The following is a 26260-nucleotide window of genomic DNA, read 5'->3' on the forward strand; positions in this document are numbered from 1 at the left end:
CAAGAAATGTTTTGTTTTCGCGTATTGATATTTTAACGGCGGAATAATTTTCAATACGTTAGATGGTAAAATGCTGCGGAGTTGGCAGACAAAAAATCTAAGAAATAGGTTATTTGAATACAATAAGGAGATTTGTATCTACACATTGTCTGAAAAATCTGTAAACGTCAAACAATTCGACGCTCCGTTTTGAAGCTTTCGTCGTGAATTTATTATTGAACCAAACCGCAAAATGGTTTATTTTATACCCTTCTAACGTATTAAATGGGTCTAAGTTTGGAATGCGGTTTTGGGAATTTTAGTTTATTGTGTCGCTTCGTGATTTGGGTGCCAAAAGCTACACATAAATTAGCTGAATCTAAGTAGCCCAGGTTATGAGATGTTTCCAAGTGGGCTTTTAGCCAGTTAAGGTATCAACAATCACAGAGAGCCAAAATACGCCCACACTGAATACGAATTGTTATTGTTAGTAGGAATTCTAAAGGTAATCCAATACAACTAGAACCTAGAACAATTCGTCAATTCACCAACAGGTTAACAAGGCCTAAAACGCATTTTTCAAATAGCAACCCACGAAACAAAAGTCTTGGGTTTCGCTGTTCGGAACAGTCGTTTTTCTCCCAAATTTAAGCCTTAATAAATCTCCCCCAGAATCCATCTTTTAAGAACAGCCGTTACGAAATGATTTGTACTTCTTTAAATGTTACCATAAATACTTCCACTGTCACATTACATTGGGGATAAACGAATAAAAGTTTCCTATCAAGATTGAAACTCGAACTGGAAAAGAAACTAGCCGATTTTGGGTCTTATACGAACAATGTCAATATATCAACTTAAAACAGACCTACTGCCACAAGTAAACAATTTTGGGCAATTAAAATTCATATGTACTCGTTTATTGTAGCCCAATAAAGGCATTATAAATAAGGGTGAACTTTTATGAGTTTAATATGTTAATCAATCTCCTTATGCCATAATTTATGCCGCCTCTTATGTACTCATTCCCAGACTCACCATCAATACTTACAAATTCAGTTAAAAATTTAAATTTTTTCTCGGATCGTTTACTCTCAAAGCATTTTAATATAATTGAAGGACAATATTGTTTCTACATTTTTCCTTTTCCTACTCAAAATTCTTGAAAACCCATTACATGTTGTTTATGTAAATTATGAAGTGTATGTTTTGCAATTAGGTATATGATCTCTATAGTCTAGATTGTTTGAAGAAATGCGCGTTATTTACGTGTGCAGTAAATAAAAAAAAATAGATTAAATTATATTGCCCTAAATCCACGTAAGTCCTGTAAGCAGCTGAATGAAATTATGTACAGCTGTAATAAAAAATATGAAAATATGTGGCCTTTGATTTAAGGTAGATTGAGGACCAACGACCTCTGTTACATAAGCTCAAAAGCAGTAAAAGTTCAAATAGATTTCTCCATGAATTAGTAGTAACCCTATTGATTTATGACTGGGGATTTTTTAACGGTAATCAATGAGGGTAGCATTGATTTGTAGAATTTTTAATTTATATTAGATATTTGTTACAAAACGGCAATTAAAACCTCTGAACCTAAAAATTAATAAAATTTCAGAGAGATTAGTTAAGTCACAAAACTAGCTTAAATTTGATTTGAGGTATATTTTGCTGTCATTCTTCTCTACTTTCTGGTGAACCTAGTTAGTTATCATTTGGTTTATTTTCATGATGGTTAATACATAATTTCATAGTGTCAACTTCTTCTTTGTTTGTTGTTAAAATGTTGTGTACTGCAATTTTATTTGTAACTTTTTGAAGCCTTAACTTTGGAACCATAACACAAAACACCCTGTACAGTCAAAGTAAACAATATATTGTTTGAACTGCTTAAAAAATTATTTGTAGTATACACGTAAAAAATAAAAGACAAATACTGGACAAAAATGCATTATATTACAATCATTTTACATTACAAAATATATCTATATATTATAGTTATCTGCTATGAAAACAATATGAATCCGGTTTTGGGAAGCTTAAAAGAATATACGTTTATCCTACTATAATCAAGGGCGCATGAAATAAAAATAATAATTAAACAATCACGAGATCGGAATAGTTCGTAAAAATAAATGGTTATAATACATCATATGGTGCCAACAAAAAAGTCGTTACAATGATTCACATATATTTTGTCACATTTAAAAACGCTTATACAGGGTGTGTCGTCACACATTAAACATTTGATTGGTTTTGTTCGTAAAGTCGAGCAAAAGACCTCGAAAACGCTTACAAAAACCCTGTAAATTTCAATAAACTTTATCTAAAAAAGCTATAAACTAAGACGTGGGCAACAATGATGCTCTATCTACAAAATCATTCCGTGGTTTTTATATTAATTAGTAAATAAAGTGACTTAACAAATTGTTCCTTAAACATATACACAAATAACCTATTCGTAACGTCGACAACATCCATTTAGGTCAAAATTAGGCCGCTTTACTACTAAGAAAAACTCTTATATAAGTTTTCACAAGATTAAAGCAATTTTATTGTTCACATTTTGTTCGTAAACACATATTACCTATAAATATGTTATGCATGTCTTAATAAGTTACTAGAGCACACATTCAGTTTTTCAAACATAATTCCGGGTTTTACTAAAATTATTTCGGTGGACATATTAACTAAACCACAAAACATATAATTTTCTAGTATTTCCTGCAAGAACTGTTTTAAGTGGCGCTATTTTAAGCAAGATAGGTCTTGTGAATACAAATGACACAAGCCTGAAGAGCAACGATGGCTTTTGTGTCATAATACCATTTTACTTAGTCAATGATTTTACGAATTATATAATATAAACATGCTCAAAAATAGTGTGTCCTCTTAGTGTAACGACAGCATCTGATGGAATCTGCCTGTTAATTATCACAGAATAAGTTTTTTAATCAAATTAATATGTTAAAATTTGTTAAGACGTATTGTGCGTCCGGTTTTAGAGGATATTAGGCCTTTTATCGCGTTGTTAAAATTCTAAAATGTATTTTTCATAATAAATCGTTTAACAACTTGCGTGTAGTGTAGTTGTGTAGTAAACACAATACGTCTTATTATGTATTTGAGCAAGCTTTTTAAATTTTGCTAATTTTTGTATAACGTGTGCGAGCCTAAGATGTTCATTCTTTTTAAGTGAGTATACACAACTTATAGTAAAATACTCCAAATTGATAATAGGTGTTGATAAATGTAATAATTATCAGCAATAACGGTAGGAACAACAAATTTAGGCATAAACCAAATAAAAGTATACAACAACATTAGGCTAGTTTGTTTCAAATCCATTAATACAACTATACACCCTATAAGTTACTATCACACTGTATTTTTTTCCAAATGCATCTTTTTTATCACTCATACCCAACATTTACATACGTCGTAAATTAACTTTGTAGGAAAAAACACATTCGATGGCCTTTGTTGTTAAATTCTATAGTGTGAGAATCTATTTTATGCAGTGTATATGGGGTCAAATTTCATTTCTATCAACATAATCAACATTACCCACTATAGTTACTGGGTTACGTTTCAGCCACCAAAACGTCATCACTGTTACATTAACTTAGGGGGTAACATTGATGGAACATTAAACACATCAAGTTCTTGAATATGCTATTCTAGCCCCAATAAATATTGTTTACATCAAAACATTCATTTTTGTAGACACCACAATTCACAACTAAAGAAGTGCCATTATTGATCTGAGTACCAGGTCAATTTTGGTAATTCCGATTAAATGTACTAACAAATACACAGTCAATTATCATATTAATATTTTCCATAATATTATTTTAATAATAATAATAATCATAATAATAACGAAGGTTGTTTGCAAGATATTTTACATTTTTAATTTACTAGAGTGATACATATTTATCTAATAGTTTTTAAGTCCATAGTTTGTTTCAATAAAACCTTAAATATATTATATTGTTTACATATAAAAATACTTCTGCCATTTTTTGCACTAGACGTTGGCTTATATATTTGTACATGTGCACCTTTAATGTTAATCCGCTCTTATTTATACCCTGTAGTTGTTTAAACCAGAGCTTAGTCTGAAAATTTTGAAGATATGTCGTTCCACTTTTGATTTGCAAGAACAATCCTTTCATAAAATATATATAGGTAGTAAATATCTTCGTAAATTTTACCTACTTCTCAAGCTCGTTTTAGCTCTGATTGGCAGAGATTAAGAGAAAAAAATCTCGATTTTCAGTCAGTAAGACTACTTCTCTTAACATTGACACTTTGATCAGCTGAGGCAGTGTAGCATCAAACATATAAATCTGCTGTTTTTGTTTTCATATAAGTATGATATTCGAAGATATGACGCTAAAATTTCAGGATAGTTAGTATTTTCTTCTATTTAATTGACTGTACGCAATCATCATATAGGCAAAGTAGAAAAATTAGACCGTTGTTCATTAAAATTAGAAAAACTAGTACAAACATATCATCGGTTATTGTCATTTCTCGTGAAAAAACTTGTGATTTTAGTACTCTTCTTTTTAAGCTTTGTCCAAAAGTCTAGCTACAAACATTTGGCCCTATGCTAAATCAGTATTTCGGGCGCCACTGTGGGCGGGAACTTGATTCGCTCATCATCCACAAATCAAATAGTCCATAACAACACATGGTTAGTCGAATCTTCACGTCCCGCACCTTCGGTCATCGAATTCGTGCGGAAATCTTCGTAGCCTTCACCTCCAGATATCACCAAGAATTTTGGTGGTTTAGATTGCGGAATGTCCGTAAGTTTGTTTTTTGGGTTCTTCTTTGAAGGGGTTTCTTTCAAAGGCACCAAAGGAGGAGGTATGTGAGGCATCTCTGGAACAAACAATTGAAATGGTTACAAGTTGTAGTCAGGTCTTACAAAAGAACCCATTTGCTGGAAAAAGCACTAAGGTGATTTTTAGTAAAAAACACTTTAAAAGAGTGTCTAATTGAGAAAAATCAGTAAACGAGTGTGACATTGCTACATCCACCGTTAACTAACAAAACTAACTTACCCAAAGCAGCTAATATCCGTACTTGACCAGTATTCCCATGAGGAACACCACTTATAGTAGGCATTCTAGTTATTTTCCCTGTTGTAGGTGTAACATTTGGCAATGACATTGTCAGTACCACCCCAGCTGAAGTACCAATCCACAACAAATCTTTGCAGCTCAGTAGAGACGTCACTCGAAGACAAGCTGCTTTGTGTTGACGAATAATGTGATCATAACCTATATGAAGAAAAACAAATGAATTGAGTCACGATGCGCAGAAGTGTTCAAACACATACAAGAAAGCATCCTCTGCACAGCAGGTGCTATGCTAGTTTCGTAAATCAACTCGTAAGTAGCTAGATTGAAACATTTTAAAATAGCCGAATTTTGCATGCTCATCCATAGTCCACTACCATGCAGTACCATACTGCAAATCTGGTGGTTTTCTGGATCCTTGGTTAAGTCGATGGTATTGGTGATGATGACGTCTTTTTCGTAAGTGTAAGGATTCAAAATGGCGATGGAGTTAACACAAGCGCAGAGGATTTTGTTGTTCCAAACTGTCATTTTTGATAGAGGGCTATTGCTGTTTCCTACCACGACTGATTTTGGATTGGAGGTGTTCCAACCTCCCCCTAAAAATATTAAATTTAGCATTCAAATTTTGAAAATTACCTTTACTAGTTATATCGTTAGATGAAGAAAGCTACCATATTTCTTAATAAGGTCCAAATTTTTGAAAAAAATATTCCTGAACTTTTGCATCCTAATTTTTGTCAAAATATCAAGCATATAAGATCCACCCCCTAAAACCCATTTGACAGGTCTTCTATTAAGATTTCAAAATAGACATCACCCCTGTATATTAAATGGAATTAGATAGCATATTAATAAATAAAATACTCACTATCATCTCTGTCGAAAATAAGGACGTAACCATTAGCTTGAGAGACGTAAACGCGATTTTCCATGTACCTGAAATTGATACCCCAGTTACAGTTTCATAATTTACAACGTTGAATTCAACCTACATTAAGTTATTAAATAACCTGCCATTTACTAAAATTAACTAATAATTCTATTTAGAGCCCCTTTGTCAACTATACAGCGTTTAAAGGTCACGGTAGCTTTATATCTAAGTATTGATTAGAGAAGTACCCACTGACATTATTAGGAATTCCTTGGAACTGATAAAGGTGTAAATTATTTTTTAAAAGTTTCGTGTCGAGATAATGCTCCTTTGGCTAAAAAGGAATTTTTAATTTTTCGATAACTTCCAGCTCTTAGGCAAAAACAACAACTTGTCCGTATTGAAACGAAATTTAATAAGCGCAATTTGAAAGAAATACTTACAGAATCGATAACACTGAAGACCCTACTTGCAACTTAATTTTGTTCTTTTTAATCCGGATGTTGTCGTTGGAATTATAGATCAAAAGGCAACCTTCTTCTGTACCAATCCACATCGTACATTTTTCGTATTCATCGCTTTGTACACTGCTGGCTTCTCCTAGTTCTCTGACATCCATTTTCATTTCTTCTTCTTCTTTCCGGTCGTCATCTTCGCTGGATGAGCTACTGTCAAGCTGGACTGCTTTTTGGGATTGTAATTTGTCTCTGCTTTTAATTGAAGTATAGGATGAAGCCCTGAAATTTAAAGACAACTATTTTAAAAAGTGATTTTAATTTAAATACCCTTATTCTGAGTATTAAGTCAAAACGAGGCGGTAAAAAATAAGGACGAAATGTAAAGAAGAGTGCAGAGATCTCAGGTGCAGAAAAAAACAATAGCTTACCTGCTTTGTAATCCAGCTCCAGGTACAGCAGCAATGCACAAAATTCTAGAATTGCATATTCCGTTGCAAGAAGTAATTGCAGGTTCGTATTTTTCATTCAAATTCAAAATGCACACTTGTCCTACATGTCCATCACTGTTGCACAACCAAACATCCCTTCCATTATCCGAAAACGTATGCGCAGCTGACGAAAGTACCAATCCGGCACGCGTTTTTCGTATAGGAAGAATGGCATATATTTCCGGGGTTGGTCGCCTGTCACCTATTAAATTACGCATAAAAAATGTTCCTTTTCCTGATGGCACTTGAGATGTTCTTACCTAGTTTGGCTTGACATTCGATGAGGGTTTCCTCCCAAGAAGCCCTAATTTCAGCTTTAGGGAAATCAAGAGATAAATATTCCATGCCATTTCTGAAATAACGAGGAAATTCGATTAGTTGATTTTCCGTTTCAAGTTATGCCACGTGGAAAAGAACAACGACAAATAAATATCGCCTTTTTTATAAGTCGCAACAAAACCAATTTTAATATTAGTATTTCGCATTGAACCTTGAAAATCAAGTTTTTTCAGTCCATTTTCCCTAAAAAGCATAGATAAAAAAATGAATAAGAATATTAAGGACTTTTTATAAGTTGCTCTCCTTCACTTTTATTTCCCGGGCCGTTTTTGACATATTATTAAGAATTTGAAGCGGGTAAATAACATATATATAGGTAAAGTTTTTGTACGAAGGCCGAATTAAACATTCGCTTTTTGAGCAATAATAAAGGCAAGCAGCAAGTAAAAATCTGAAAAACTTTTCTCGAATATCCGATTTCACTTCAAAAGATTAAATTGAAAGTAAGAGAATGCTTAAAGAAGTTTGAAGGAACTTTTCAGCCCAAATGCTGCTAATAAGTCTGTTTATTTGCGTGGTAATTTTAAATAACTCAACATCTACACAAATTAAAGTCATTGAAAACAATTCTACTGTAACCGCCTTTGAACCGAGCAACGGCAAAAGTAAACATTTATTTTGAGATGTCAATTTCTCAATTCCAGGTAATTTTGCGGAAATTCTAAATAATTATTGTTTAGTTAACAGGTTCAATAAATTGGATAACAGAAAGCCTTAAACGGTATTTGAGACAAAATACTTACTGAGTTAAAACACTGAGATCCAAAACACAGAGCTGGGCCTCATTGTTTTGATGTAATTGAATTTGTTTGTTCAACGTTCCGATCATTTCTTTAATCAACTCATCCAAGCTGGAACGGTTACAACGTAAATTTGCACTTAAATCGGTGATTTTATTTAGAATCGAAATGTCTTGGTTCATAACATCCAGTTCGGTTTGAATCCTTCGGGCTTTTTCATCCTTTGACTTTATTATTTCCACATCTTCTAAAGGTATTCTCATCACTAATTTGTATTTATTAGCATCCAGGTTAGCTGTGGTTATAGTAATGTTAGCTTTTTTAGTTATGGTGCCACTTCGTCTTTTTATGCCAGTAACTAGCAAAAGGTCCGATAATAGAAACAGCACTCTTTCTTTTTTCGGACCTCCTCCGTTTGAGATCACTACATTATCATGTCTAACTAATTGTCTTTCAACCGCAACTAAGTCAACAGCTCCTTCTATTAAACTTTCTAGTTCTCTCAATTGTTCCACGTCCAGTGTTTCTTTTTCGGTGCAGTTGATCAAAAGCAACTGTTCGTGAACAACTCTTTGTGCTCGAACTAACAGCTCGTAATCTGGATGCTCTCTGGGGGTATGTTTTATCAGTCTTAGTAACAGAAGCTCGTATTTCGGAAACTTTTGGATCGGTTTGATTAGCAGAGAATCTAATGCTAATTTTCGAGCATTATTTTTTGATGCAGACTAAAATCAATCAATATTTCAATAGTTTAATTAATAAAAGAGTCAGCAAAAGTAGTACATTATTCATATTTGACTGATGGTACCATTTCGGAAGAATACATAGAAAGCTAAATTTGGATGTAGGTGTTGCTGTTCTGCATAACAATTTAATTGCTCCATTACATTCAAGCATATTGAATGTTTAATGAAATGACAAGAATTTTAGCTATAATTTCATTCATTTATCAGTTCAAAGTGAGCCACTGATGGATTCGAAGAATTCCACTTATTTTCATTTACAGAATATATTGGCTGTTATTAAAGTTTCAATTCAAAGCAATTAATCACTAGTGTTCCCTGTATATGAATTTTCTTTTACTAAACAAGATTTAATTGGTAACATGAAATAACGTTTATTTTATTGCAATATGATGATTGACTGACTCTAAATGCTGTTTACAGTTTGTTTTTTTGGGCTTTCTACAAATTTTATATAATTTGAAGCCTACAAAAGATGGGAAAAAAGGTTAAGAGACAAAAACTATCGAAATTGCACAAGAAATTGCTTTAAAATGTTCTTAGACTTCAATGGAGCACCAAAAAAAAATCGTTATGGTGAAAGAAAACACCCTGCAATGTAAATCATCAGAACGTAACCTGCGTTCCAAATTTAAGAAAATACACCACTTAGCTGTAATACTAACTTCTTGAATCTTTTAACCTAAAAATATATAAAGAATATAAAATACCATCCACTGCCAATATTTGGACTATGCAATTTGTTCCAAATAAGGCTATTTTTGCAACTCAATAGTTAGTACATATTCCAAACTTAATAACTTAGCTCCTGATTTGAATTGACAAATTCACATACAAATGTTTGATTTGTATATTTCCGTGTCAGCAAATTACCTTACTCTATTATCAGTAGGAATAATAACATGCATACACTGTGGAATTTTGTATGCATGAAGTGTTAAGGAAAACTTTTGTAAAATTTGTCTTTATTGACTGTAAATAAAATATACAGGAGATAAAAGTAAAAAAAAGTATTTTATTAAGACGTGAGTTATTCTCTATGTGAACCTTAAAAAAATTAAAGTATTTTGTCCAACATTTCATAAAACGTTTAACTCAAATTATAAACTTAACTAACCTCATCATATCATCCGTCATATTTATGCAAATTTTCTTAACAATATTTGGTGTATATTAAACAAAACCAGAAAACATTAAGTCATTATGATAAACAGATTTTTAATCACTGTATGTAAAACTGAATTTTAGTCCAATCATATGTTACATTTGATTATAAATATCCGTTATTAAAATGGTTTCTAATAAAACAGCTTGAGCATCCCTGCTGGTTAATTCATCAATCAAAAAGCCACGTGAACAATGATATAAATTAGAGAAATGTTTATTGAAAGTATGCGGTAATTATTTTTAGAGTATATGCACATTTTTGCTGACTCTGATTGTTATGTTTTCAAGAGCTTACCTCTAAAAATTTTGCAAATTGCGGTTTGGTTGTCTGAGCGTTTTTGATTATATCCCTAGCTCTTTTCCAACTATTAATGTAAATCACGTAATTCTCAATCACCTCCGGAGTAGTTAACTGTAACGGTTCCAAGTGAAACAAATGAAAATGACCGCTATATCTTTAAAATAACAAATTTCGTAATGTGACTTACCATTTCTAAGAATAAATCCCCTATCGTAGCTCGGCTCTCGCATGCCTCGAGCCTCGTTTTGAGTTTCAGTAGGAAATTTGTGTGATGATTCAACAAAAAAGGAATCTGAAAAGGCCGCACCGATGTTAAACACAACTAAGGCTCGTCTTTGATAAGCACTGTTTACCTGATAAAATATTTCCCCAACTAAGTTTTGCTCTATCAAGGAATTTTCAGTCTTCTTAAGAGGCTCCCAATAATTCTGAAATGTTTCCAGTTTAAAAATAACTTTTACATTATTTACTTTCAAGGTAAACCGAAAATATGAATAAAAACTAATAAAAAGTTGAATGGAAAAATAGACAGTTAAAGCTCTGACTCACCCATGTAGCACTTTTGTCATTTTTTTTTTAAATGCTTTGTTAACATTGTAAATACTATTTGTATATACTTATTTGGATTCTTACAATAAACCGTGGGCGAATAGCTTCCAGCTTTCTTCAGAGAAAGATTAATCTTAAATTTAAAAAGCGCGTGGATCACTTATTCCTTCTGACATAAATAAACATCAGACTTCTGAATAAACGCCTTAAACATTTCTTTTAATATTAAAGCGAACGATAAAACGATCGAATTATTCCAAAAGCAGTATTTAAGATCGAGAGAAAGTAGAATCGAGCAAACACCACAGGGCACCAAAGTTTCAAAAAGGGTAAAAAATTATTAAATCTTCAAAGTAAATAAAAGCTTAAGAGCGCTAGAATAAAGAAAATGCCGAATTTAAAAGAAAAATATTTTTACGAAATTGCCTTGCTTTGTAAATATTGTACTGCCTTAGCTTATAGAAATCTATGTATTTTTAAGTCTTACCTTTTTTCTATAAAGATTAAGTGGTTTGATAAATTAGTAAGCGAAAATTAAAGTAATGAATTTAAAATTAACATAATTTTATCTGAGTTGCTTTATAATGTATATTTTTTCATTTGAAACAGTAATAGTAGAATTCTTGAAGCGATAAAAGATTTAATTACAAGGATGTTTAAATTTGTTATAACAGATATAAATACTTACCGAAACGATAATCTCTAAAGATTCTACGTAGATCCTTTCATTGTCAAAGAGCTCAATAAGCACATGTGTTCGGGTATCTTGGAAATCAAGCTGCAAATAAACAGTAATTAGAGCTTTACTGGAAACTACACCAACAACAAACACAACTTCAAAAAATTACATAACTTGCCAGAAAGCTTCCCTAACTCCCTAATATAGCTCCATTCACGGCCTTCACAGAGAATGATGACGTAGATACTTTATGATTACTCTATTTTAGTTAGCATACTTTTAGAGGCTCTATAACGACATTTTCCGTCGTTTATCTACGCTATTTTGCAGGATAGAGCTTGCGACACTTTGAAAACATGGGGTGCTATTTATGATTCAGATTTATAATTACAAGCGCGGCTATAGAAAGAACATGGGCGGGCATTTTTTTTTGCTTCAATTAACGCATTGACAGAGCAATTTCTTCGTCGTCTTTTTGAGATGGCGATTGTCCCATACATTATTCATAATATCTTTAGATATGATATGTCACTTCTTTTTTACTTTTTCACGTATCGAACTGAAATAGGTTTTAGTCAGTGACGCGGATGAGCATTTTATTAACAATTTGGGTGTTTATTTTTAGCAATATATCAATCCTATATGATGTTTCTGCTAGTTGACTTATTCAGGCTCAGATTATTGAAGCAATCAAACAATTATATGATTAAAGAAATCTTGATCAGCAATCATAACTATTTTTTATAACCTGTAACCTGTCTGGCTGTTTCAGTCTAAACAGTGTTTTTTAAATGTCCTTACTGATAGGAATCTAATTGAGTCAAGTCAGGCAATCTTTTGGTAATAAACATTGTTGCCACTACTATTAAAGTGTTGGAAAAACGACACTAAAAACATATTATTTAATAAATATTAAGAACTGATTTGATTTAAAATTTAAATCAAAATAATTTCAAAAAAGCTAAATAGATTTGGTACTGCTGTTTGACAAGTTTAAAGATGTCCTGCATTCTACGTGGTAATTTCAGCAATTTTCATTGTCAATACTAAATTAACTAATTAAACATAGTATACAGAAAAAAGTATTTAGACGTCTGGATTTTAGAAATAAAAACATTTCTAAAAAAAGCAGTTCTCATTTAAAAGCATCGAATTTGGCCCACCCGGTACACTAACAAATGCTGCATCCAAAATACACAATCACATATTACATAAACTATGCTGTTATGAGACGCTCTGTATTAGCTTAACCTAGAAAAAATATAACAATTAAAATGTTTTTGTACGAGGCGTATGATTTTTTTAAGCAAAAAGAGTAGGTACACTGTCATGCTTCATGCAACATTTATTGTTATAAGTTACACTTGTAACTCAAAAAAATATACAGCTTTTAGACCAAAATATCATAAATAATTTTCTGTCTCAGTCTCGAAGCAATTAGGAAACATTCATACTTCGAGTTTTTCGTTTTTGTAATCATTATTGTCCCATACACAATAAAGTACAACTTACACAATAATAGGTTATTGTGCAACCCTTTGTAGAGTGAACAAACGAAATTACGCAATCTTGCACTTGAAGACTTTTAACAATATTAGAAAATGATTTATAAGGTAGAAAGAAAATTTTATGCAGCTTTAGATTTAATATAGAGTGGGACAGTCAATATTTGGTTTGGTTGATGATGTATGATCAGGAATGGACTGTATATGCAAAAATTTCGTATGTGTATTCTTTATATAACATGTCGATTCAGGTTCACGATGCTAGAACTAAAGTTGAACAATTCTAAAGAAGCCATTAATCTTATTTTTCTTCAGTTTTCAACTAGGGAATTTTCACGTAAATCAAACATTATTTACTCATGTAAAGTAATTTTTTACTCATGTAAATTAAATTCTTAATTGTAAATACTGACTGCTAGAAAACTAGTATTAATGTCCCTTTACGCTTTCGTGGTTTCCCATTCTTTAACAAAACTAGAACAGTGAAGGGTAAACCTTTTACACCTGGTGTTTGATATCACTAGATAAAATTTATCTACCTTATAGTACGTTTTCAAACGAGATACAGCAATAAAAAAATTAAAGACAGTATTAGCTTTTAGCTCAATAGAACCATAAGTAATAATCTTGAATTACTTTTTTTTTTAAGACCTCCCGGCAAAAGCTTAGAGAGGATAAAAGACTTATCCGATTATCTCCTAAAGTTTTTCAAATCATTGGAGATCGCTTTCGTACAACTTTTCCGCACAACCTTCATATATTTACTGAAGGTCACATTATATAAAATATCAACTACGCTTTGCAAGTAACATGAACGTTTTTGATTACCACCAGATATCATATTTCGCTTTTAACGAAGTTGTCTACAAATTAGACTTTTTCTTCTTCGGTTTCCAAAGAAGAGAAAAATAAAGGTAAAATTTCATCGACGTTCTCTTATTTAAAAACGACTTACATTATAAAGATAATAAGCTTGGAAAATGTCAAGAAAGTACGAAGGATTAATTTTGCTGTAAGAAGGTTTCAACCATCAATAAATAATTTCAAATTTACAAAAAAATCCTTCAAAGTAATGTTGCGAAAAAAAACTTCAAAACACTTCAAGAAAAAGATTTATACATATATGTGGAGAAAAAGTGGCGAGGGTTTTTGGGTGAATCAATTCTTAAAAAATGTAAGTCTGCCTGCCAAAAGCGAGCCTTGATATTGTATTTTTTGTGGTTCTGACCTTTTTCTGGATAAAAGAATAAGAGTTTTATTTCAAAACGTTGTCCTTTTAGCTGTCTTTTAACAGATATAAAATATCAAAGAGAAAATATTACCTCAAATTTGACTGTGCCTAATTTGGCGATTAACAAAATCATATGCTTGGCGGGTCATTGTCTGTAAGGCTGTTAAATTTTTCCATTTCAGACGACAGAAATGACGTTTAGGCAAATTTGAGGTTAGATGAATATACAAAATGATACAACACGATACTAGCATTAGAATAAATTAAACTAGATGAAACTTAAAAAATGTAACGACATTAGATGAGAACTAACCCAGTAATGAGACATGAGACCCTACAGCTAGACGATAAAAAGACACCGAGACATCAACATCAAACACAACTTGCTTCAACAGTTACCAAGTTGACGCTGGGAATTGCCAGATCACCAATCAGTGTGGCTATTGGCACTAATGGGAGAGACAATTCACTCCTGGAACTCATCTGGTGTGGTTCTTCATTAATTTTCTGGATTGTGACTTCTGAGCACAGGACACATCGTCGAGTTGGCGCGTGTTCTTTCTGGATAATGGGAAAACCACGCCTTTACTCGACCACTTGGAAAATTCGACTAACACAAAACCAGCAGCGACGGCGGCCATCGCGACGCTTTATCCTGAATCCAAATCGACGCACGTTGTTGCCGACTCCCTTCCCTTATCCTTGTTCCTCTTTAAAAATGCATAAAGGTCAATTTTCAAACCGCACGCTCTTTTGACCTTTCACATTCCAACCAATTACCTAATTCAAGTTTTAACTCCCTGACATTTAAGACCAAAACTATGTTAGTTTGCTTTTATACTTTAATTGAGTCAAACCCAAATAACCAAACGACTTGACCCAAAAATGTATAAATAACGTCAAATATTGTGGCTGTCAAGCCAATATCAAGTACTATGCGCCAGAATAACATTGCAATGAAAAGATAATAACTGACAGCGCTAGCTCCAGGAGATATGAGTTTCAAGCGGAAAAATTTAAATTCTTGTTTCGAATACCGTGAATTTCTCCAGTTTCCAGAAACGTTATGGCTTACATATGTGATTCACTTATGTTTACACACAAAACATTTTACCTAAAAATTAACATTCCGGAATATGCATATTTATAGAAACTCACACTCTAGACTTGTTATGATACTTTTGAGAATTTTTCTTAAATATTTTATTCAATTCTATGAGTATTGTTATGTTAGTTAAAAAAAATGTAACGCATGATTGTTGGAACTAAAATTTGCTATGATTCAAAAACTCCATATTGAGGTAAAAGTTTTTTTTTTTCAAGCGGTCTAAAATAAGCCTATTGTGTACCTGTACTGCCGACGTAGAAAGGCTATTTCATATCCTACGAGGTAAAAAAATAATAACAAACGGACTGACACAAAAAGAAAAAAACTGATTGACACAACACGGCTAATACGATAACAAGACGAAGCTATTTCCAAAGTTGTCTAACAGAGGGCGTATCATGGCTGTCTAGCGTTGAACGCGGTTCTTGAAAATAGGCTTTCAAAAATGTTATCGGCCATTTGTTCTGGTTTTCTGGCTTCAAATCTCCGTTGTTCTATGAGAATGATATTTTTCAGTAACCGTGTATATTTACCAGTCCGAATTAATCGGTTAACCTGGCTAGAAAACGATACACATCCTATGTTTACCTTATTACGCTTTCACTGTGTCATCTGTCAAAAATCGTGATGTCCATGGCACCCTAATTCAAAATTCAAACACCTTGTACTAATACTACTATGATACATTTTTCATAGTAACATTTTTCTATTAATTGATATTTTAATTTATGTTAATTGTGTTGTGAATATAAAAAGTTTCTAATGCAAGGAATAAAGCAAACAAACATGAAAAATCAGTGGTTTATTATGCCTAATAAAAAAGTTGAATTTATAAGATTGTGTTAAAATGATTGACCAAATTATGTATGCTAGTATTATCCCTAGCCAACAAATTGGGTTTTCCGGTCAAAACATCGCAAATCCATACACCCTGTATACATGCCGCTTGAAAAAAAAATAGTATACGTAACACGGACGTAGAAAGCGACGGACAATTCCGAACTCAGCACAATAATCGCCTCTTTCTACGCCTAATAACATAATATACTATAGTTACTAATGTTTTTCATGCTAGTGACAAATTGGTTTTTCTAGTCCTTGAAAAATTTCTAGTGTATTTGATTTCTGAGACTTGCTTTGATATAAGTATAATATTACTTATCATCCTTAAATATACTAAATAAAAAGATTTCCGGAAAGGTTGTTGGTTCGAGTCCAGCTAAATCCCCCCTAAAACTTATGACTGATTGCCAAACATTATTTCCTTTCAGTTAATATATTTGCAGATGTTCCACCTTAAACAAAATTAGGTCAAACCTTCATAATAAATTTGTTCCATAGAACATACTATACCAGTAAGACAAAAAAGTGTTTTTGTTCTTCTGACAAATCAATCTACGATTAAAGCTTCAAATACTTGATTTCATGCAAAGTCCCTAGAGTCCTTGAGGCTCAAATAATCCGGCAGAAGACAAGGTTAGTGGTAGAGAAACGGACATCACCAATTAAATCGTCAAAGTCAAAAACTTTAACCCAAATCCAATCAATAGGTACATGTCCTAATTGGCTTCTGACATTCCCTTTATCTCTTTTGATCTCCTACACATTTACAAACATAAAACGGTTTCAATAAAAGACTTTTAGAATAATAACAGCAACAATTAATTAAGTGCCCTAAACCCTTACATTTCCGTTTCGTATTAGTCTCGTCAGATCCTGGTGAATTATTGTTTAAAACGCTGACTTGTCGAAAAGGACTATAGACACAATAAGCAGCCTTACAAACTGTCTTGTTGTAACCCTGAACATTGATTGGTGGATACTATAAAAAGATATTTTTGGGAAGCTTAATTCGTAATAAGAATTCTTTCAGAAAGTCAGTTTAACGGGTGGAAGAACCTCCAAGGCACCATATAAATTGGCAAATTAGTTCGGCGTTAATTTAAAGCCATTTTGAGTGTAATTAAGCAGAAGATGGATGGAAAAAAAGCAACAAAATACAGGGTGGTCAATTGCGTAATCTCAGCGCTCGTTTAAGGTTTCATTAAAATATCTTACAGAGAAGAGCTAACGCATTATGCATGTAAATTTTGTATATCTATGTAAACGAAGAACAGCTTTGGTTTCAGTATACAAAGGTGGAGTGATTCCCAGAACTCGCGAACGACGAAGTGATAATGAAAGTTATGTTTATTGCCTTTCTTTATGGTCTTTTCTCGCTTTCAAGGACGATCCGTTATTTAAAACCCCATCAAGCTTGATGTCAAAGTTGTACCGCGATTTATCAGCTTCACCACCATTCATGAGCCTGGACAGCTTTCTCGAGCTAAAGCCACGCAATGATCAAAAGAAGTTTAGTAGGAAAATCTTACAAGTTGATGCAAAGGTGGCAACGCCGAAGAAGTTGGAGAGCTTTCCCCGTTGCTAAGCAACGTGTGTCACATGGTCATCTGAAAGCGTCAGTTTTCAGCTTCAAAGCTCAACAAGCGTGTCACGTTTGTCTACAGGGTGTTTCTGTCTGAGAACAGTCCCATTTCATTGCCACTGCAAGATGCAGATTTATAGTCTAGACTGGGGTGCATTTACATGAAAACTTTCTTAAAAGGACATATGCAAGTAATAACGAAGGGCTTAGTCTTTTTCGTTCCACTGCTTTAAAAAGGGTAGCAAAATCTGTAGTTTTGATAACTTTCGCGAATTTAATTGGTTTAAACGAAAAGGAAAGGCAATGATGTATTGGGAGCACAAAGAGTTTTTCCCCTAAGTTCGTTCTCGAACAAAAGTAGCTTTTTCTAATGATACGTATTGTTAAATGAGAGGGACAGCGCTGTTAATAATGCAATTGTAAAAGCGACGTTTTCGAGTGAAAGTACCAGATTTTTTAACGGCTATTCTTATTTAAGTAGATCTTCGAGTAGTAACGAATTGCTAGTTTCATTCACTAGTAATTAATAATTAAGTTTTCCTTTTTGCTATTTTCAGACTGTATTTGCCTAGCCTCTGCAACGTGTCAAGTTTAACGTATTATTGTATTGAATTTCTATCACTTCTAATGAGTTTAATGAGATTCCAATTTGACTTTAGACGAAGTAAACATGGAAAGTCATAATGAATCTTTGAGAACAAATATGGAGTCATGTTCAACAGCCTTTAAGTGACTAATAACGCGACTTACTTGATCGATAAGTGGTGCAAAACAGACCAAACAAGAGAGCAAATCTTGGATAGTTAATTTTAACACTTTAGTGTATAGAAGAAAAATGATGATTAAAGTAAATTCCTGTACTAGTAGGTTTAGAAGTGAATTTACTAAAACATGTCGTATAAACTTACGATAAAGCTAAATTATGATGACGTCTCTGATAATAAGTAAAAAATTCAAATAACAAACGGTTACTCGATGCTGTAAGCTACTCTCTCTTTGACCGACCATAACTCTCTTATTTTGACAGCTGTGGTATAATTTTTCTGCTAGTTCAAAATGTATACCTACTTCTAGAAACTTTGGTTAATGGCTATATTGAGTCAAATAATATAATTTCCTGTAACAAGTCAGCAAAATTTAGTAAACAAGTTTGCAATAAAAGTAATTTTGTTTCGAAATCCTGTCAAGTATCATAGTGTATTTGACAGAGACGAATTCAAAAACATAAGCCCTAATTTCTAGCTAAAAACGACGGTGTTACTGGCCATGAAATTAGTTTTTAGTATTGTCAGCAAAACACCATCATCAATCTCTAAAACAGACGTAAAATCATAAAACCCTTTTACTGCAATTATCCAGAATGTACCATCAGTCATTAAAATTCTGATTTCTGGCAATAGCAACAAAACCTGAATGCAAAAAGCTTAAGAAGATATTTATCGAGCAGTTTTAAATTATGAGGGTTAATTAGTTAGTAAAGGAAAAATTTTAAAACAAACTTTGGTTGCAGGAAATCTTAGTTCAAGCATAGTAGCAATTTAAGGTCCCATCAATGGTTAAGATTCAAAAACAAAATTAAAACAACGTTGATTAATAAGTCTACCACTGAACCCAATCAACCTTTCTAAGTCCCGGCAAATTCCATTAAATAAAAAAAAAACTTGGAAGAGTTTTTCATTTATGCTCAGATTTTCATTCGTTTGTAAATCTCTTTCTCGACTTGTTGATTCTTCATAAATTCCTAAAATTCTTCCTAAATAAGGGTTCTTTATCCGCCCTTCGTGAAATGATGTATTTACAAATTTAAGACAATTTTAATGACGGTTAAACAATTGGGATTAACTGGATATTTGCAGGACAAATTTAAAATCGCAGAGTGCCAGAGGTAATTCAAATAAAGTTTACTGTTCATTTCCCTTCAGTTGCATTAACAGCAGCTATTACAAGTAGTCTAGAGTCTAGACAGACATCAATAAACTAGAAGAAAGTGTAAGTTCTGGGCTTTCTCGGGTTTGTAGGTGAGGACTGTCATGAAATCATCACAATATGCCTTGAAGACTGAAAATTATAGCTTTGTTAAGTGTTTCTTTTTGAATTGAATTAGATTTGAATTATACAGAAGGAAAGATCAGCTGAAATAAGTATGTCATACAATTTTTAATTTAATATGCTACAACTGAACCACTCCCTGTTAATTAAATCAGACTGTCAATTGTCAAATGCTTTCAGAGAAGTCTTTCATAAGATGGACCTTTATGCAGATATTGTAAATATTATTTTCAAAACTTAAAAATTGACAGAATCAACTAGTGTTCTGTTGAATATCGTAGTCCTAGAACAAAGCAATTTTCCTGAGATAATAATAAAAGTAAAGTAAACAAGGAAAAGAATAGAAAAAGCTGTCATTACGCAATATCTATTTACATAGAAAAACACGTGTAAACGCGGCCTTAAAAGTGGCTTTTATAAGTTGGAGCACGTAAAATGTCTTACTCTCATAGTTTTAAATTGGGTGATAGACATTTTAAAAATAGACAGGTTTACCGCCAGCTTGAGCCTGGTATTTTCGATCTTGGCTAAAGAAAATAAATATTTTTTATTCGAGCTGACTTTCAGAATTTTGTTTTATTTTATATTTGCGGCGACCAGAAATAGAAATTTATAAACAAATAGTAAAGAGGGCCGAAGAGGTGCTGCCCCGGCGCTGGCGGAGAAAATCTATAATCAGTTCGATATTTTATTAAATGTTTAACTTTCTATTTTATATTCATACAGTACCGATGCTCTAGATGCCCATGCAATGAGAATTATTAGTCATTGAACAAAGTAACCGTTATAGTAATATTTTGTGTCAAATTTCTCTAGAAACTTAACCTAATTTGTAAATATTCGACGCATTATTTAAATTAGCAGCCTCACAGACAATGCATTATCATATCAGATTTATCTTTATATTTTATTAGTCACGACCTATGGGATGAGCTATAAACAAACCATTTATAATGTAGGAAAAACTTACTTTCTGAATTTGTTGCCCCAGTTCTTTGCTATCCAACTGGTCGGAACCTGCTTTCCGAAGCTGCTCCAGAAACTCCTTAGACACTTCCTGTTTGTTATTTGCAGTAACACCTTCCAATTTAGAAGGACTAGAAGTGGTTCTCTGATGATTGGGCACTAGTGTCTGCTTTACAACAGGTTCCACCAGCATCAAATTATCAGCGCTAACTTTTCTCTTAGTTACCGGAACAATTTTAGCTTCTTTTAAATAAGTTTCGTCTATAGAACTGTTACAAGGACCTCGAGATCTACAATGTTTGGGCTTACTACCCGGTTGTGAGGACAGATCTTCCAGAAACTTCAAGTCATTGTTTAAGTTTTTCCTAGTTTCCGGCTTTTTCATTTCGGCTTCCAACATTTGGCCATACGGTCCTCTTAGAGGCCGTTTCGAGTATCTTCTTGGAATGCTAGGACTTAGAAAGGGATCGTTGTTGGCACTTAGTCTACTCTCACAGTCTGAAATGTCAGAAGGAACCAATGACAACTGCTCTAGCTTGTGTTCTACTCCATCAGGTTCTCCTTCGGATAATGAGTCTGAACGTAAAATACTGCTACTCCGTGATATTGAGACTTTAGGTGTGCATCTGTTGCAAGTGTTATGATTGTTGTTGGATATTGTTGTTCCAGGCCATTCTAGAGAGGCGCTGCTATCGTCTGGTGTTAAAGGTTCTTCTAGTTGGCTTTGTTGGTCTGGTTCTTGTAGATCTTTCACACTCTCTTCTTCATATTTGGGGAGAATGTTACCATCGTTTAACTCCGTAGGCCATTGTGGCAAATAAATGCCTTTTCGTCGTCTCGACCTATCTCTTCGCCTGTCCAAGTTGCTTCCACTTGCAGTGTTTTGAGGTCTAACCAACGTCTTTTCAGAATTTTCTGAGGAAGTTACTTGCACTTCTGGAATATCTTTACTCGTTTCACCAGTGGATTGAGTTACCGATGTGGTAGACGGAAAACCATCTTGTTGTTTCGGTTTCTGCAAATTCTTTGGACGCGGTAAAGTGTTGTTACTCGGACAACTCACTTCTTGACCGTTATGACGTCGCACGTACTTGTTATCGTCTGGACAATAATCCACTTGCGAAAAAGACGCGCTACGCAACGGCAACGGTCGTAAAGTGTTCACTGGTGGTGGTGCCACCACTACTTCAGGAGGCGGCGGCGTAGTGCGCGTGTGTCTTCTCGGGGGTGGCACGGGCGTTACGTTTGCGTTACGCCTAAGCCTTTCGGTTAGTTCCCGGAACTTATCGCTTCCTCGTCGTTCTGTTCGGTTTCCGCCGAAGCGGAACCTGGGCAGTCGGTCCAGGGTTGCAAACTCGTCCTTGGGTTCGACGTTTACGAGGCGCGAATACACAAGGGCGCACCGTTTGTTCAGCAAACATCCGCCCGGATAGGCAACATGGTCTCGTACTGTCTGCGTCTGCTCTGACGTTGCAGCGTCCTCCGATCTGTTTGCGCAACTAATTATATCCAGACTATTAATAGGCGAAGGCACGGTGGGAATTAAGGGGATTCTCGCCGTGGTGTCGTGAGGGGCTGCTGGCCAACAACAAGTCCGGGACCGGTACCGAGGTCCTGCACCCGGGGGCGGCGGACTGACCGCCCCCAACCGCATTCCATAACGTACCGGCCCTATAGTCATGAACCTGCAACAAATCAACTCATTAAAGAAGCACCCAAAAAATGCGTCTTAATGATGCATTATACAAAAATAGATCTCGCCAACAACCAACGGTGAGACAAATTTAGAAATGTATTAAGAAGAGATTTAATACCTCATTTTCAAAAATAGTCTTATTTTATTGACCACATATTTTTAATTTCTGCTGACTGCATTTTCACGACCCTCTTTACGCCCATCGTCAAACCAGCCGAATTCACTAAATATATTCTTTATTGCATCTTTTTTCGACCAATGAACCTACTACACTCACACAAAAATCTACATACTCAGACGAGTACTAAGTAGAACTTTTTGTAATTCTTTTTATTCCAAGCTCAATTATATAGTGTGGTAATTACAATTTAGAACTACAATAAATTCTTCTTACACTTTATTAAAAATTGCAATATAATTTACTATTTAATAAGTGCCTTCCAAAACGGGAATTTTCTATTATTTGGTTTTCATGCAAACTCACTCTGCGGAACCTATTAAGTTTACAACCAAAACAAAATAATGAACTTCTATTTTTGGGTATTTTAATCAAAAAACTATATACACTATTTTGAAATTGAAGTAGCAAAATAACCCATATGAATAGTTATTTAAATTTCAAATCCAATTTCCTGATAATAAAGTGCAGAAAATTAGTATGTAATTTTTTTGAAGATACCTAAAAATAAATTAAATTGTATGGATAAACATGTAAAGTGCAATAGTAAGATATATCGATAATGTTCAGCTGCTGCTTGTTAGAAAACTTTTTTATTTCTTTTATTCATCTCTGTAAATGTTCTTTAGAGCTCAGAAAGAATCACTGATGAAGCCAATACAGAGAAGATACAAATTTCTTAGTAGCTTGTTGAAAACCACTAATTTGATAGTTTTTCAGTAAAACAAAGTAAATTTAACGATTCTAATTACGTGCAAACTGTGGTAAAACAAATATGTCCTCCTTTGAAGTTTGAGCTTTATGACTACGACTAAACTACATTTGTCGTCGAGAATTAAAGCGGCAAAACAATGTTAATAACCAAGTTTTATAGCGTAATTTCGACGTATTTTTGAAGTACACTCGAATATGAATTGAATGACTTGTTTGATTGCCCCATTTGAGCTATTGTCCTTCTTAAGATACTTAAATCATCACCGTGGTTGTTGAATACGGAAACAGGGTTAATTTTTACGTCTAGACTTCTTTACAGATGTTATTTAAAAAAATAACTAACTAAACATGTAATATATAAACAATTAGTTCAAATTTGAATACAGAGTTGGGATATACATCAATATGAAGTTGTTTTCGCGGCTTACTACTAACATACCTCAGTAAAGTCGTTTTTGAATATAAACTTTGTTGTTTGCGCAACCATTTTGCTAGGAATTTTTGTGTTTTGCAAATACGCTCCTCTATCTAAATTAATACTGTTTGGGCTATAAAGCGAGAGTTGAACTTCCCGCAATTAATCTGTCAAACCGTCTAAAAAACCGCTTATTGTTAACTAAATACAAATGTTATTCTAACCCTCTGAGAGAGTCGTGTATATTTATGTAATACAAATACGGGTAATATAAATATCAGTGTAGTTAGAAAGGAAATAACTCAAGCGGCCTCATTTTGTCATTATGAGAGCCAGTCTAACCACAACTGGAATTCTTATTCATAAAAAAAAATTAATTAAATCAATAACAGACGGATTAAAAAAATGTATCTACTTTCAAATAAACGATGGTTAATGCTGTATGTGAATGTTTTTATTCGGTTTGCTCCAGCAAAGCAAATTTGTTATCTGCAAGAAGTATCTATAATTATGTATTAACTGAGATTAGGATCAATCATCAGAATACGGACTTTAAATTCTCAGTTCAATCTTAAACCACTAAAGTAGGTAAATAGAAAAATCTAAACAAATTAACAACTGCTCAAAATACTACAAAAATGTCCTGTCCACTTAGCTGGGTAGATAAATTACCGCCGAGATCTTCTGAAGAGACATTAGTGAACACAAAAAAAAAACTAATTACAAAGCAATTAAAACAAGAGAAAATAGTTAAAAGCTGAAAACTTTTTTCTTGTCACCAATTATAGACGAGCGTGGAAGTTGAGGAGCTAAAAAATTAGCAAACACTTTAATGTTTACACAAATAGCTATTTAACGAAGAGGAACAAAACTTCATATTAATTATATTATGTTCCAGGCACGAGGTTTCCTAAAATAAAAAGGAAATTTTTGGGAGCTTTAAGGAGAGCGAGCTTATTTCAACCAGTGTGCTTGAATGTAAACTGGAGTGTTTTGAATGCGATTGTAAGGTCTCGAGTATTTTTAGATGAATTTAAAAAAATATTGTCAGGTCTGTGAACGTTGTAGTTACATTTGTTTGCTCATCATCAGTGTTGTTGCTCCAATGTTAACAAACTTTGGATATCAAAATGATCATTCAATTTACGCTCAATAGGACAATAGTTCTAATTAGCAAGGTACATGGTTGTTCATCAATTTGACCTGTTCTTGCTTTGGATTGCAATTTTCAAACCAGTGGCTAGAATAAACCGAAACTGGTGTGTATGTTCTGCTTAATTAACAACGTCCTTTGATGTGAGTTTGTATACAGGGTTAGGGAAACAAATAATAGGATCAAATATGTCTGACAAGAATGGATTTTTTAGTTAAAATTAAGTAAGAAAATCTTAAAAACAATATACACGGTTGTCTAGATGACTAAATAGCTTGCATAGTAATTTTTGTTTATAAACAGAGGCGAGCAATTACGTGTTTTTTTAATTGTTATAACAGTAAACACAGTAACTGACAGAAATTAAATATTTTCAAAAACATCACCTCATTAATAAAAATTTGTTTATTTACTAAACCTACAACAAGTATAGAAATCTGTATGTCCATCAATATAACGCAAAAATTGCTAAATTTCAATTAATAAAAAAACCATTGAAAAGTGGTAAAGCTAATCATTTCTATATTCAAAGCTGCAAAATGCATTTAATTACAAAACAAAAAAATTGTTTGTTATTTCTGAAATATAGTAGTTTGATAAACTAAAGTGGTCCTTACGCAGCATCCAACACATAATTTTGATAAAAACTTGACTTTAGTTAACTACGGTGAGCATACAAGAGAAAAGTGTTAAGGGGTTTTAGTAAGTTTTAGAATATTAGTATCGAAGAAATATGGCAACGACGAAAGAGAGAAGAAATCATTGTTTGCCGGTAGAGCGGTGGTACCTTTTGTACGGTTCCTCGTGCGAAAGCCCGGGAAAATGGGAACAAGAGCTGGTGCAGTCCTGACAGCGGGCTAGACAGCCCTCCTGCCATGGGGAGGACATGTCGTGGAGTGACCCCCTCGAGGGTCAACGGTCATCGTACCGAGTACCACCTGTAGTTAAAGCACGAAGCACCGGAACGCCTACGAAAAACCGACTGAACTGACTTTGAAAGCAGCGTACGCGACGATCTGACGGGCACCTTTTGCTTTGTGCCGATGCTGCCTGCTGTCCGATCTAAACTTGTATCTTGGCGTGCTGGTCAGTTGGAGAGGGGCCTTTACTTACACATCGAATCGCATCTTACAGGACGACCCACTTTACCTACTTAAGCGGGCTTAAAACTGACCCATAAGGCATAACACTCTTTATAGGGTGATCTTCATTTATTACTCTTGCACCGTCTACTGGTCCTGCAACGCTTTACAAATACGGTTAAGCGAAGGTACATTACTCTGAAGCTTTACAATTCAAACAGAGGTCAACAAAATGACATGCAAGTCATACCGTGAGTAATTATGTCCGCCCTGTATTTGCGATTCGATTTGTATCTTCAACTACACATGCATACATCACTTATGA

General features: G+C 33.7%; 1 protein-coding gene across 1 annotated transcript; it reads right to left on the reverse strand.

The window, feature by feature from the left end:
• Window positions 1-1918: 1918 nt before the first annotated feature.
• On the reverse strand, window positions 1919-25907 carry LOC145738714 (rho guanine nucleotide exchange factor 17-like). Its single transcript, XM_081993708.1, has 14 exons — window positions 25641-25907; window positions 20702-22382; window positions 11423-11512; window positions 10539-10613; window positions 10373-10477; window positions 10180-10296; window positions 7978-8699; window positions 7156-7247; window positions 6836-7097; window positions 6393-6686; window positions 5947-6014; window positions 5336-5674; window positions 5058-5276; window positions 1919-4875 (listed from the first exon to the last, which is right to left on the reverse strand). Exons 1-14 carry the CDS (start codon window positions 25739-25741, stop codon window positions 4661-4663), a joined length of 4380 nt encoding a protein of 1459 aa, XP_081849834.1. The 5' UTR covers window positions 25742-25907; the 3' UTR covers window positions 1919-4660.
• Between the last annotated feature and the right edge of the window lie 353 nt (window positions 25908-26260).

This window comes from Ips typographus, linkage group LG16 (genome assembly GCF_016097725.1).
Source record: "Ips typographus isolate SLU linkage group LG16, UJ_Ityp_2.0, whole genome shotgun sequence".
Lineage (NCBI taxonomy): Eukaryota > Metazoa > Arthropoda > Insecta > Coleoptera > Curculionidae > Ips > Ips typographus.

Coding starts and splice junctions, on each gene's coding strand:
- LOC145738714 (XM_081993708.1), bottom strand. CDS start 25,741: ATGTCCTCCCCATGGCAGGAGGGCTGTCTAGCCCGCTGTCAGGACTGC. Junction 22,383..25,640: donor CACGAGGAACCGTACAAAAG/GTACCACCGCTC, acceptor GATTTGTTGCAG/GTTCATGACTATAGGGCCGG. Junction 10,297..10,372: donor GGGATTTATTCTTAGAAATG/GTAAGTCACATT, acceptor GAACCGTTACAG/TTAACTACTCCGGAGGTGAT.